Genomic DNA, 12,105 nt, shown 5'->3' with positions numbered 1-12,105 from the left:
TGTGAGGGGTTGGGTGTGTGTTAATGTGAGGGGTTGGGTGTGTGTTAAGGTGAGGGGTTGGGTATATGGGTGTGTGTTAAGGTGAGGGGTTGGGTTTGTGTTAATGTGAGGGGTTGGGTATATGGGTGTGTGTTAATGTGAGGGGTTGGGTATATGGGTGTGTGTTAATGTGAGGGGTTGGGTGTGTGTTAATGTGAGGGGTTGGGTATATGGGTGTATGTTAATGTGAGGGGTTGGGGATATGGGTGTGTGTTAATGTGAGGGGTTGGGTGTGTGTTAATGTGAGGGGTTGGGTATATGGGTGTATGTTAATGTGAGGGGTTGGGTATATGGGTGTGTGTTAATGTGAGGGGTTGGGTATATGGGTATGTGTTAATGTGAGGGGTTGGGTGTGTGTTAAGGTGAGGGGTTAGGTATATGGGTGTGTGTTAAGGTGAGGGGGTGGGTTTGTGTTAATGTGAGGGGTTGGGTATATGGGTGTATGTTAATGTGAGGGGTTGGGTATATGGGTGTGTGTTAATGTGAGGGGTTGGGTATATGGGTATGTGTTAATGTGAGGGGTTGGGTGTGTGTTAAGGTGAGGGGTTAGGTATATGGGTGTGTGTTAATGTGAGGGGTTGGGTATATGGGTGTGTGTTAAGGTGAGGGGTTGGGTATATGGGTGTGTGTTAAGGTGAGGGGTTGGGTTTGTGTTAATGTGAGGGTTGGGTTTGTGTTAATGTGAGGGGTTGGGTATATGGGTGTGTGTTAAGGTGAGGGGTTGGGTGTGTGTTAAGGTGAGGGGTTGGGTATATGGGTGTGTGTTAAGGTGAGGGGTTGGGTATATGGGTGTGTGTTAATGTGAGGGGTTGGGTGTGTGTTAAGGTGAGGGGTTGGGTTTGTGTTAATGTGAGGGGTTGGGTTTGTGTTAATGTGAGGGGTTGGGTATATGGGTGTGTGTTAAGGTGAGGGGTTGGGTATATGGGTGTGTGTTAATGTGAGGGGTTGGGTGAGCGTATGTGAGAGGTTGGGTGAGCGTATGTGAGAGGTTGGGTGCACACATCCATATATTTATATGTACATATTCTTATTCATTCCTTTACACTTGTGTGTATAAGGAAGTTGTTGTGAAATTGTTAGATTACTTGTTAGATATTACTGCATGGTCGGAACTAGAAGCACAAGCATTTCACTACACTCACATTAACATCTGACAAACCATGTGTATGTGACCATTAACATCTGATAACCATGTGTATGTGACCATTAACATCTGATAACCATGTGTATGTGACCATTAACATCTGATAACCATGTGTATGTGACCATTAACATCTGATAACCATGTGTATGTGACCATTAACATCTGATAACCATGTGTATGTGACCATTAACATCTGATAACCATGTGTATGTGACCATTAACATCTGATAACCATGTGTATGTGACCAATAACATGTGATTTGATTTGATAGATTCCATCTCAATAAAGTATCACCTTCTTGTTCTAGCTGGGGTCGTTGGAGGTCGTGTCGGGGTGCACGGTCGGAATGCTCCGAGACGTCTATGATGCCGATGGGATACGTCTCCGGCGCCGGGAATACTACACCATGCCCGGTTTCAGGAAGTACGAGAACGACACGGGTCACATCCTGGTCCAGTGGGCTGTTGGAAGCCCCTTCCACTTTGCTGGGTGGCACTGTTCTTGGTGCTTTAGCCCTGAGGGCATCTATTTTAAGCTGATCTCGGCCCAGAACGGGGACTTCCCGCGTTGGGGCGACTACGAGGACAAACGGGATCTGAATTATATCCGGGACCTGATCCGGACGGGGGGCTGGTTCGATGGATCGGTGCAGGAGTACCCCCCCTCGGACCCCAAAGAGCACATGTACGCCCCAAAGTATATGTTGGAGAATTATGAGAAGTACCTGTACCTTCTGGAGAACCCGTATGTCAAACATGATAAAATGATTGAGGGGTAACGAATTCGGGAGGGGTGGAGAATTGAAGGAAGTGAATGGGTAAGGAAGGAGGGCCCCTGGGACTCACAAGGGGGGGACATGGAAACAAAATTAGCACTCTTCATGGGTGAAGGATACAGAAAGGAATGAAAGCCTTAGCACTGATGGGGAAGGATACAGAAGGAAGGAAAACACTGACGTTGGAAGGATACCTAACACAAGCTCCAACAAGTCCTTCTTTTTGGGTAAAAGGGAACATTGGAACAGCTTTGGGGGGAAATGACCACTGACTACTGACAAAATAGTCCCCCCTAGAAACACTCTGTATATCAACCTCTGAACCTCACCTACTACTTTCCTAGTTCTGACGGACAGACATGCCTTTATGCTGGGTTGGTACGGTGGGGGCAGAGGGACAAAACAGGCGAATCGCAAACCTGTGGGAAAAGGAAGCAAAAGATGACATTTTTGTTTCTGTTGATGTTTACTTCATCATATCGTCATAGCGACACAGACACTCCCTCATCCCGTCGCGGAATTCTCACTCACTGTTGGATACCTTCCTGTTGTGTTTTTAGTGACCCCCTGCTAACACACACACACACACACTTTCTCCTCTCATCATATGTGAGTGAGATATAGTGCAGTCCACAGTGTATTGCTCTCCTATGGTTAATATTCTGGCCTGCAAATGACAAGAGAAAAAGCCTGACTCGTTGTAGAAACTCTGTTAACTTTACACACATGGAATGGGACTTCTGCATCTGTTGCTGCAAACCACTAACACTCTGTGTGTGTGTGTGTGTGTGTGTGTGTGTGTGTGTGTGTGTGTGTGTGTGTGTGTGTGTGTGTGTGTGTGTGTGTGTGTGTGTGTGTGTGTGTGTGTGTGTGTGTGTGTGTGTGTGTGTGTGTGTGTGTGTGTGTGTGTGTGCTGGTGCGTGTGTGTTTAGGTGTGTGTTTAGGTGTTAATCTGTGTGCATGCGCGCACGTGTGCACTGGGGTGTGCTATCCTGAAAGGTCAGAACACAATATGTGTGTGTATAACTGGGTGACAAGACAGACAGACAGACAGCTCTGAATGAATGATGAAGTGATGTCGTCTTCATAGCCTTTTGTACAGCACAGCAGAAGGTGTATTGTTGTTCTATGTGGCCTATAAAGACAAAGATTTAAACACAAAATACTGGTTGACTCTCTCTCTTCCTCTCTTTCGGTTTCTCTCCCTTACCTTCTCTACTGCATCCTTCTCTCTCCTTCTCCCTCCCCTCTGTCCCTCTCTCCCCTCTCCGTCTCCTCTCCTCTGTCCCTCTCTCTTCCTCTCTTTCCCCTCTGTCCCTCTCTCTCTCTTCCTCTCTTTCGTTTCTCTCCCTCTTTCGGTTTCTCTCCCTTGCTTCTCCCTTACCTTCTCTACTGCATCCTTCTGTCCTTCTCTCTCCGTCTCTCCTCTCCATCTCCCCCCTCCCCTCTGTCCCCTCCCCTCTGTCCCTCTCTCTCCTCCCTCCCCTCTGTCCCTCTCCGTCTCCCTCCCCTCTGTCCTCTCTTTCCTCTCTTTCGGTTTCTCCCTTACCTTCTCTCCATCCATCTTCCTTCCCTCCCCTCTGTCCTGTCATCCTTCTCTCTCCATCTCCCCCTCCTTCTCTACTGCATCCATCTCTCTCCATCTCCCTCCCCTCTGTCCCTCTCTCTCCGTCTCCCTCCCCTCTGTCCCTCTCTCTCTCTTCCTCTCTTTCGGTTTCTCTCCCTTGCCTTCTCCTTACCTTCTCTACTGCATCCTTCTCTCTCCATCTCCCTCCCCTCTGTCCTTCTCTCTCCGTCTCCCTCCCCTCTGTCCTTCTCTCTCCGTCTCCCTCCCCTCTGTCCCTCTCTCCGTCTCCCTCCCTCTTCCTCTCTTTCTCTCCGTCTCCCTCCCCTCTGTCCCTCTCTCCATCTCCCTCCCCTCTGTCCTTCTCTCTCCGTCTCCCTCCCCTCTGTCCGTCTCTCCGTCTCCCTCCCCTCTGTCCCTCTCTCTCTCTTCCTCCCCTCTTCCCTTCTCTCCCTTACCTTCTCTACTGCATCCATCTCTCTCCATCTCCCTCCCCTCTGTCCCTCTCTCTCCGTCTCCCTCCCCTCTGTCCCTCTCTCTCTCTTCCTCTCTTTCGGTTTCTCTCCCTTACCTTCTCTACTGCATCCATCTCTCTCCATCTCCCTCCCCTCTGTCCCTCTCTCTCCGTCACCCTCCCCTCTGTCCCTCTCTCTCCGTCTCCCTCCCCTCTGTCCCTCTCTCTCTCTTCCTCTCTTTCGGTTTCTCTCCCTTACCTTCTCTACTGCATCCATCTCTCCATCTCCCTCCCCTCTGTCCCTCTCTCTCCGTCCCTCCCCTCTCCCTCTCTCTCCGTCTCCCCTCTGTCCCTCTCTCTCCGTCTCCCTCCCCTCTGTCCCTCTCTCTCTCTTCCTCTCTTTCGGTTTCTCTCTTTCTCCCTTACTTCTCTACTGCATCCATCTCTCTCCATCTCCCTCCCCTCTGTCCCTCTCTCTCCTCCCCTCTGTCCCTCTCTCTCCGTCTCCCTCCCCTCTGTCCCTCTCTCTCTTCCTCTCTTTCGTTTCTCTCCCTTACCCCTCCCTCTGTCCCTCTCTCTCTCTCCTCTCTTCTGTTTCTCTCCCCTCCTTCTCTACTGCATCCTTCTCTCTCCGTCTCCCTCCCCTCTGTCCTTCTCTCTCCCTTCTCTCTCTCTTTCCTAAGGTCTGGTTAAACTGCATCCTTCTTCTCCGATTGCTCGAGCAGAAATGTCCTTCTCTCTCCGCCCCTCCCCTCTGTCCCTCTCTCTCCGTCACCCTCCCCTCTGTCCCTCTCTCTCTCTTCCTCTCTTTCGCCATTCTCTACTGTCCTTCTCTCTCCGTCTCCCTCCCCTCTGTCCTTCTCTCTTTCTCTCTCTCTCTGCTAAGGTCTGGTAAAAAAAGGTCACTTGATTGCTCGAGCAGAAATGTGGCCCACGTTGCCATGGTAACGAAGAGGGGGGAAGTGGTGGAGGACAGGGAAGAGAGAAAGGGTGCGATGAGGGAGGAGGGGGAGTTGCATTCAAGTTAGGTCACTGAGTCTTTAGAGATAAAGGGAAGGGAATCTACAGCAACACTGTGTGTATGTTCCCTTTTTGATCCTCAGGAGAATGTAACTTAACTAAATGTAGTTTACTCCCCTGGCTCGTTTATCTCCCTTCTTTCTCTCTCTGGCTCTCTCTCTCCATCTCCTTTCCTTCTCCCTCTCTTTCACTCTCCCTCCCCTCTTCCTTCTCTCTCCCTCTCTCTCTTCTTTCTCTTTCTGTGTGTCTCTCTGTATCTCAGTCATTCTCTCTCTTACTCCCTCTCCTGCTTCCTTCTCTCTCTCTCTTTCCCTGCTTCCTCCTATCTCTCCATCTCTCCCTACAGTCCTGATTGCATAGACAGATCATGGTGCTTGATCATGCAGACTCTTGACTAGGCTGACTAGAGCCCAGCCCTAGCTCTCTCTCGCTCTCTGTGATGTTACCGTGGTGATGCCCTGCCTCTGCAATAGACGGAACCCTTGTGGTGGTAAACAAAACACTGAGGCATGGGGTGCATTCTGACGATGTCATATCCTAGTCCGAGACAGAGAAAAAGAATGATTGATTTTAGTGAGATAGGATGTGTCTCAAATAGCATCCTATTCCCTACATAGTGCACTATGGGACCTGGTCAAAGGTAGTGCACTATATATATACAGTTGAAGTCGGAAGTTTACATACACTTAGGTTGGATCATTAAAACTTGTTTTTCAACCACTCCACACATTTCTTGTTAACAAACTATAGTTTAGGCAAGTCGGTTAGGACATATACTTTGTACATGACACAAGTCATTTTTCCAACGACTGTTTGCAGACAGATTATTTCACTTATAATTCACTGTATCACAATTCCAGTAGGTCAGAAGTTCACATACACTAAGTTCACTGTGCTTTTAAACAGCTTGGAATATTCCAGAAAATGAGGTCATGGCTTTAGAAGCAATTTGACATCATTTGAATCAATTGGAGGTGTACCTGTGGATGTATTTCAAGGCCTACCTTCAAACTCAGTGCCTCTTTTCATGGGAAAATCAAAAGAAATCAGCCAAGACCTCAGAAAAAATAATTGTAGACCTCCACAAGTCTAGTTCATCCTTGGGAGCAATTTCCAAATGCCTGAAGGTACCACGTTCATCTGTAATAAACAATAGTACGCAAGTATAAACACCATGGGACAACGCAGCCATCATACCGCTGAGGAAGGAGATGCGTTCTGTCTCCTAGATATGAACGTACTTTGGTGCTAAAAGTACAAATCAATCCCAGAACAGCAGCAAAGGACCTTGTGTAGATGCTGGAGGAAACAGGTACAAAAGTATCTATATCCACAGTAAAACGAGTCCTATATTGACATAACCTGAAAGGCCACTCAGCAAGGAGGAAGCCACTGCTCCAAAACCGCCATAAAAAAGACAGACCACGGTTTGCAACTGCACATGGGGACAAAGATTGTACTTTTTGGAGAAATGTCCTCTGGTCTGATGAAACAAAAATAGAACTGTTTGGCTATAATGACCATCGTCATGTTTGGAGAACACCGTCCCAACCGTGAAGCATGGGGGTGGCGGATGGCATCATGAGGAAAGAAAATGATGTGGCTATATTGATGTTTTGAGATGTTGCTTCAGTCAGGAAGTTAAAGCTTGGACACAAATGGGTCTTCCAAATGGGCCAGCAGCATACCACCCTGCATACCACTGCTGGCTTGTTTCTGAAGCTAAGCAGATTTGGTCCTGGTCAGTTCCTGGATGGGAGACCAGATGCTGCTGGAAGTGGTGTTGGAGGGCCAGTAGGAGGTACTCTTTCCTCTGGTCTAAAAAAATATCCCAATGCCCCAGGGCAGTGATTGGGGACACTGCCCTGTGTAGGGCGCCGTCTTTCGGATGGGACGTTAAATGGATGTCCTGACTCTCAGGTCATTAAAGGTCCCATGGCACTTATCGTAAGAGTAGGGGTGTTAACCCTGGTGTCCTGGCTAAATGCCCAATCTGGCCTCAAACCATCACAGTCACCTAATAATCCCCAGGTTACAATTGGCTCATTCATCCCCTCCTAAACTATTCCCCAGGTAGTTGCTGCAAAAAAAAATCACCCAACTTATTGTGGGAAGCTTGTGGAAGGCTACCCGAAACGTTTGACCCAAGTGAAACAATTTAAAGGCAATGCTACCAAATACTAATTGAGTGTATGTAAACTTCTGACCCACTGGGAATGTTATGAAAGAAATAAAAGCTGAAATAAATCATTCTCTGTACTATTATTCTGACATTTCACATTTTAAAAAAAAAGTAGTGATCCTAACTGACCTAAGGCAGGGAATTTTAATGAGGATTTAAATGTCAGGAATTGTGAAAAATTGAGTTGAAATGTATTTGGCTGAGGTGTATGTCAACGTCCCACTTCAACTGTATGGAATAGGATTATTATTAGTGTGTACCTTTATTTAACTAGGAAAGTCAGTGAAGAACAAATTCTTATGTACAATGACGGCCAACCCTGGCCTCCCAAAACCCAGCCGCCGCTGCACCACCCTATGGGACTCCCGGTCACGTCCGGGTGTGATACAGCCCGGGATCAAACCAGGGTCTGCAGTAACGCCTCGAGCACTGAGATGCAGTGCCTTAGACTGCTGTGCCACTCGAGACCCCACCCCCCCATTTGGAACGCAGACATACATTCCGTGAAATAAACTGTGAGTTTGGTTACAACCTCAGATTCAAACAAATAAATTAGCAAAGATAATACAATATCTACTGTACAGGGAATAGAACGACATTGATTTTAACCCTGAATCTTGTCGGTTTTCCATATCTCCCAAATTCTCTTAGGTCATCAAGGGGAAGTAGAATGAGAATGGCCATTTTACTGCAGGCTCTGTTCCAATCTGGCCCTCGTATCGTCATGGTCACCTAATCATCCCCAGCTTCCAATTGGCTCATTTCTCCCCTCTCCTATCCCCTGTAACTATTACCCAGGTCGTTTCTGTAAATTAGAAAGTGTTTACAGTCAACTTGACTATAAATAAATCAAGAATAAAGAGAGAGCCTGGACATAACAGCCCAGCTGTGACCAAACTAACACACCACCTCTACCGAACTGGTCTGGTGTAGTGTGGGATGATAACACCACCTCTATCTAACTGGTCTAGTGTGGGATGATAACACCACCTCTATCTAACTGGTCTAGTGGGGGATGATAACACCACCTCTACCTAACTGGTCTAGTGTGATAACACCACACCTAACTGGTCTAGTGTAGTGGGGGATGATAACACCACATCTATCTAACTGGTCTAGTGTAGTGATGATAACACCACCTCTATCTAACTGGTCTAGTGTGATAACACCACCTCTATCTAACTGGTCTAGTGGGGGATGATAACACCACCTCTATCTAACTGGTCTAGTGGGGGATGATAACACCACCTCTATCTAACTGGTCTAGTGTATGATAACACCACCTCTATCTAACTGGTCTAGTGGATGATAACACCACCTCTACCTAACTGGTCTAGTGTAGTGTGGGATGATAACACCACCTCTATCTAACTGGTCTAGTGTAGTGTGGGATGATAACACCACCTCTATCTAACTGGTCTAGTGTAGTGGGGATGATAACACCACCTCTATCTAACTGGTCTAGTGGGGGATGATAACACCACCTCTATCTAACTGGTCTAGTGGGGGATGATAACACCACCTCTATCTAACTGGTCTAGTGTGATAACACCACCTCTATCTAACTGGTCTAGTGGGGGATGATAACACCACCTGGTCTATCTAACTGGTCTAGTGGGGGATGATAACACCACCTCTATCTAACTGGTCTAGTGTGATAACACCACCTCTATCTAACTGTGTGGGGGATGATAACACCCTCTATCTAACTGGTCTAGTGTGGGGATGATAACACCACCTCTATCTAACTGGTCTAGTGTGGGGGATGATAACACCACCTCTATCTAACTGGTCTAGTGTGATAACACCACCTCTATCTAACTGGTCTAGTGGGGGATGATAACACCACCTCTATCTAACTGGTCTAGTGTAGTGGGGGATGATAACACCACCTCTATCTAACTGGTCTAGTGTAGTGGGGATGATAACACCACCTCTATCTAACTGGTCTAGTGTATGATAACACCACCACTATCTAACTGGTCTAGGGGGGATGATAACACCACCTCTATCTAACTGGTCTAGTGTAGTGGGGATGATAACACCACCTCTATCTAACTGGTCTATAACACCACCTCTATCTAACTGGTCTAGTGGGGGATGATAACACCACCTCTATCTAACTGGTCTAGTGGGGGATGATAACACCACCTCTATGTAACTGGGGGGGGATGATAACACCACCTCTATCTAACTGGTCTAGTGTAGTGGGGGATAACACCACCTCTATCTAACTGGTCTATGGGGATGATAACACCACCTCTATCTAACTGGTCTAGTGGGGGATGATCTAACACTAGTGGGGGATGATAACACCACCTCTATCTAACTGGTCTAGTGGGGGATGATAACACCACCTCTATCTAACTGGTCTAGTGTAGTGGGGGATGATAACACCACCTCTATCTAACTGGTCTAGTGTGGGATGATAACACCACCTCTATCTAACTGGTCTAGTGGGGGATGATAACACCACCTCTATCTAACTGGTCTAGTGGGGGATGATAACACCACCTCTATCTAACTGGTCTAGTGTGGGGGGATGATAACACCACCTCTATCTAACTGGTCTGGTGTAGTGGGGGGATGATAACACCACCTCTATTTAACTGGTCTAGTGTGGGATGATAACACCACCATCTAACTGGTCTAGTGGGGGATGATAACTAACTGGTCTAGTGGGGGATGATAACACCACCTCTATCTAACTGGTCTAGTGTGGGATGATAACACCACCTCTATCTAACTGGTCTAGTGTGATAACACCACCTCTATCTAACTGGTCTAGGGGGGGATGATAACACCACCTCTATCTAACTGGTCTAGTGTGGGGTCTATGATATGATAACCACCTCTATCTAACTGGTCTAGTGGGGGATGATAACACCACCTCTATCTAACTGGTCTAGTGTAGTGGGGGATGATAACACCACCTCTATCTAACTGGTCTATGATGTAGTGGGGATGATAACACCACCTCTATCTAACTGGTCTAGTGGGGGATGATAACACCACCTCTATCTAACTGGTCTAGTGTAGATGATAACACCACCTCTATCTAACTGGTCTAGTGTGGGGATGATAATCACCACCTCTATCTAACTGGTCTAGTGTGATAACACCACCTCTATCTAACTGGTCTAGTGGGGGATGATAACACCACCTCTATCTAACTGGTCTAGTGGGGGATGATAACACCACCTCTATCTAACTGGTCTAACTGGTCTAGTGTGATAACACCACCTCTATCTAACTGGTCTAGTGGGGGATGATAACACCACCTCTATCTAACTGGTCTAGTGTGGGGATGATAACACCACCTCTATCTAACTGGTCTAGTGTAGGGGGATGATAACACCACCTCTATCTAACTGGTCTAGTGTAGTGATGGGATGATAACACCACCTCTATCTAACTGGTCTAGTGGGGGATGATAACACCACCTCTATCTAACTGGTCTAGTGTGGGATGATAACACCACCTCTATCTAACTGGTCTAGTGGGGGATGATAACACCACCTCTATCTAACTGGTCTAGTGGGGGATGATAACACCACCTCTATCTAACTGGTCTAGTGTAGTGTGGGATGATAACACCACCTCTATCTAACTGGTCTAGTGGGGGATGATAACACCACCTCTATCTAACTGGTCTAGTGGGGGATGATAACACCACCTCTATCTAACTGGTCTAGTGTAGTGGGGGATGATAACACCACCTCTATCTAACTGGTCTAGTGGGGGATGATAACACCACCTCTATCTAACTGGTCTAGTGTAGTGTGGGATGATAACACCACCTCTATCTAACTGGTCTAGGGGTATGGGGGGATGATAACACCACCTCTATCTAACTGGTCTAGTGTGGGGATGATAACACCACCTCTATCTAACTGGTCTAGTGTAGTGGGGATGATAACACCACCTCTATCTAACTGGTCTAGTGTAACACCACCTCTATCTAACTGGGGGGATGATAACACCACCTCTATCTAACTGGTCTAGTGTAGTGGGGATGATAACACCACCTCTATCTAACTGGTCTGTGTAGTGGGGGATGATAACACCACCTCTATCTAACTGGTCTAGTGATGATAACACCACCTCTATCTAACTGGTCTAGTCTAGTAGTGTGGGATGATAACACCACCTCTATCTAACTGGTCTAGTGGGGGATGATAACACCACCTCTATCTAACTGGTCTAGTGGGGGATGATAACACCACCTCTATCTAACTGGTCTAGTGGGGGATGATAACACCACCTCTATCTAACTGGTCTAGTGGGGGATGATAACACCACCTCTATCTAACTGGTCTAGTGGGGGATGATAACACCACCTCTATCTAACTGGTCTAGTGGGGGATGATAACACCACCTCTATCTAACTGGTCTAGTGGGGGATGATAACACCACCTCTATCTAACTGGTCTAGTGGGGGATGATAACACCACCTCTATCTAACTGGTCTAGTGTAGTGGGGGATGATAACACCACCTCTATCTAACTGGTCTAGTGTGGGATGATAACACCACCTCTATCTAACTGGTCTAGTGTAGTGTGGGATGATAACACCACCTCTATCTAACTGGTCTAGTGGGGGATGATAACACCACCTGGTCTAGTGTGGGATGATAACACCACCTCTATCTAACTGGTCTAGTGTGGGATGATAACACCACCTCTATCTAACTGGTCTAGTGTGATGGGGGATGACACCACCTAAGTGGGGGATGATAACACCACCTCTATCTAACTGTCTAGTGGGGATGATAACACCACCTCTATCTAACTGGTCTAGTGTGATAACACCACCTCTATCTAACTGGTCTAGGGGGGGATGATAACACCACCTCTATCTAACTGGTCTAGTGTGGGGGGATGATAACACCACCTCTATCTAACTGGTCTAGTGTAGTGGGGATG

General features: G+C 47.2%; 2 protein-coding genes across 3 annotated transcripts in view; one reads left to right on the top strand and one right to left on the bottom strand.

Annotated features, from left to right (window-relative positions):
* The window catches only part of mgat3b (beta-1,4-mannosyl-glycoprotein 4-beta-N-acetylglucosaminyltransferase b), a 52,800-nt gene extending 49,678 nt beyond the window's left edge, over nucleotides 1–3,122 (top strand). For both annotated transcript variants that reach the window (XM_064961487.1, XM_064961478.1), the window contains one exon: nucleotides 1,492–3,122. In XM_064961487.1, the coding sequence (XP_064817559.1) occupies nucleotides 1,492–1,962 (471 nt within the window). In that variant the 3' untranslated portion in view covers nucleotides 1,963–3,122. The remainder of the gene's footprint in view (nucleotides 1–1,491) is intronic.
* LOC135534853 (parvalbumin alpha) overlaps nucleotides 1–3,155 on the bottom strand; it is a 352,035-nt gene extending 348,880 nt beyond the window's left edge. Inside the window, exon 1 of the mRNA XM_064961670.1 lies at nucleotides 3,151–3,155. The gene's annotated coding sequence lies outside the window, so the exon portion shown is untranslated. The remainder of the gene's footprint in view (nucleotides 1–3,150) is intronic.
* Between the last annotated feature and the right edge of the window lie 8,950 nt (nucleotides 3,156–12,105).

This window comes from Oncorhynchus masou, chromosome 5 (genome assembly GCF_036934945.1).
Source record: "Oncorhynchus masou masou isolate Uvic2021 chromosome 5, UVic_Omas_1.1, whole genome shotgun sequence".
NCBI classification, from domain to species: Eukaryota; Metazoa; Chordata; class Actinopteri; order Salmoniformes; family Salmonidae; genus Oncorhynchus; species Oncorhynchus masou.
This window is presented reverse-complemented; position numbering and strand designations above follow the sequence as displayed.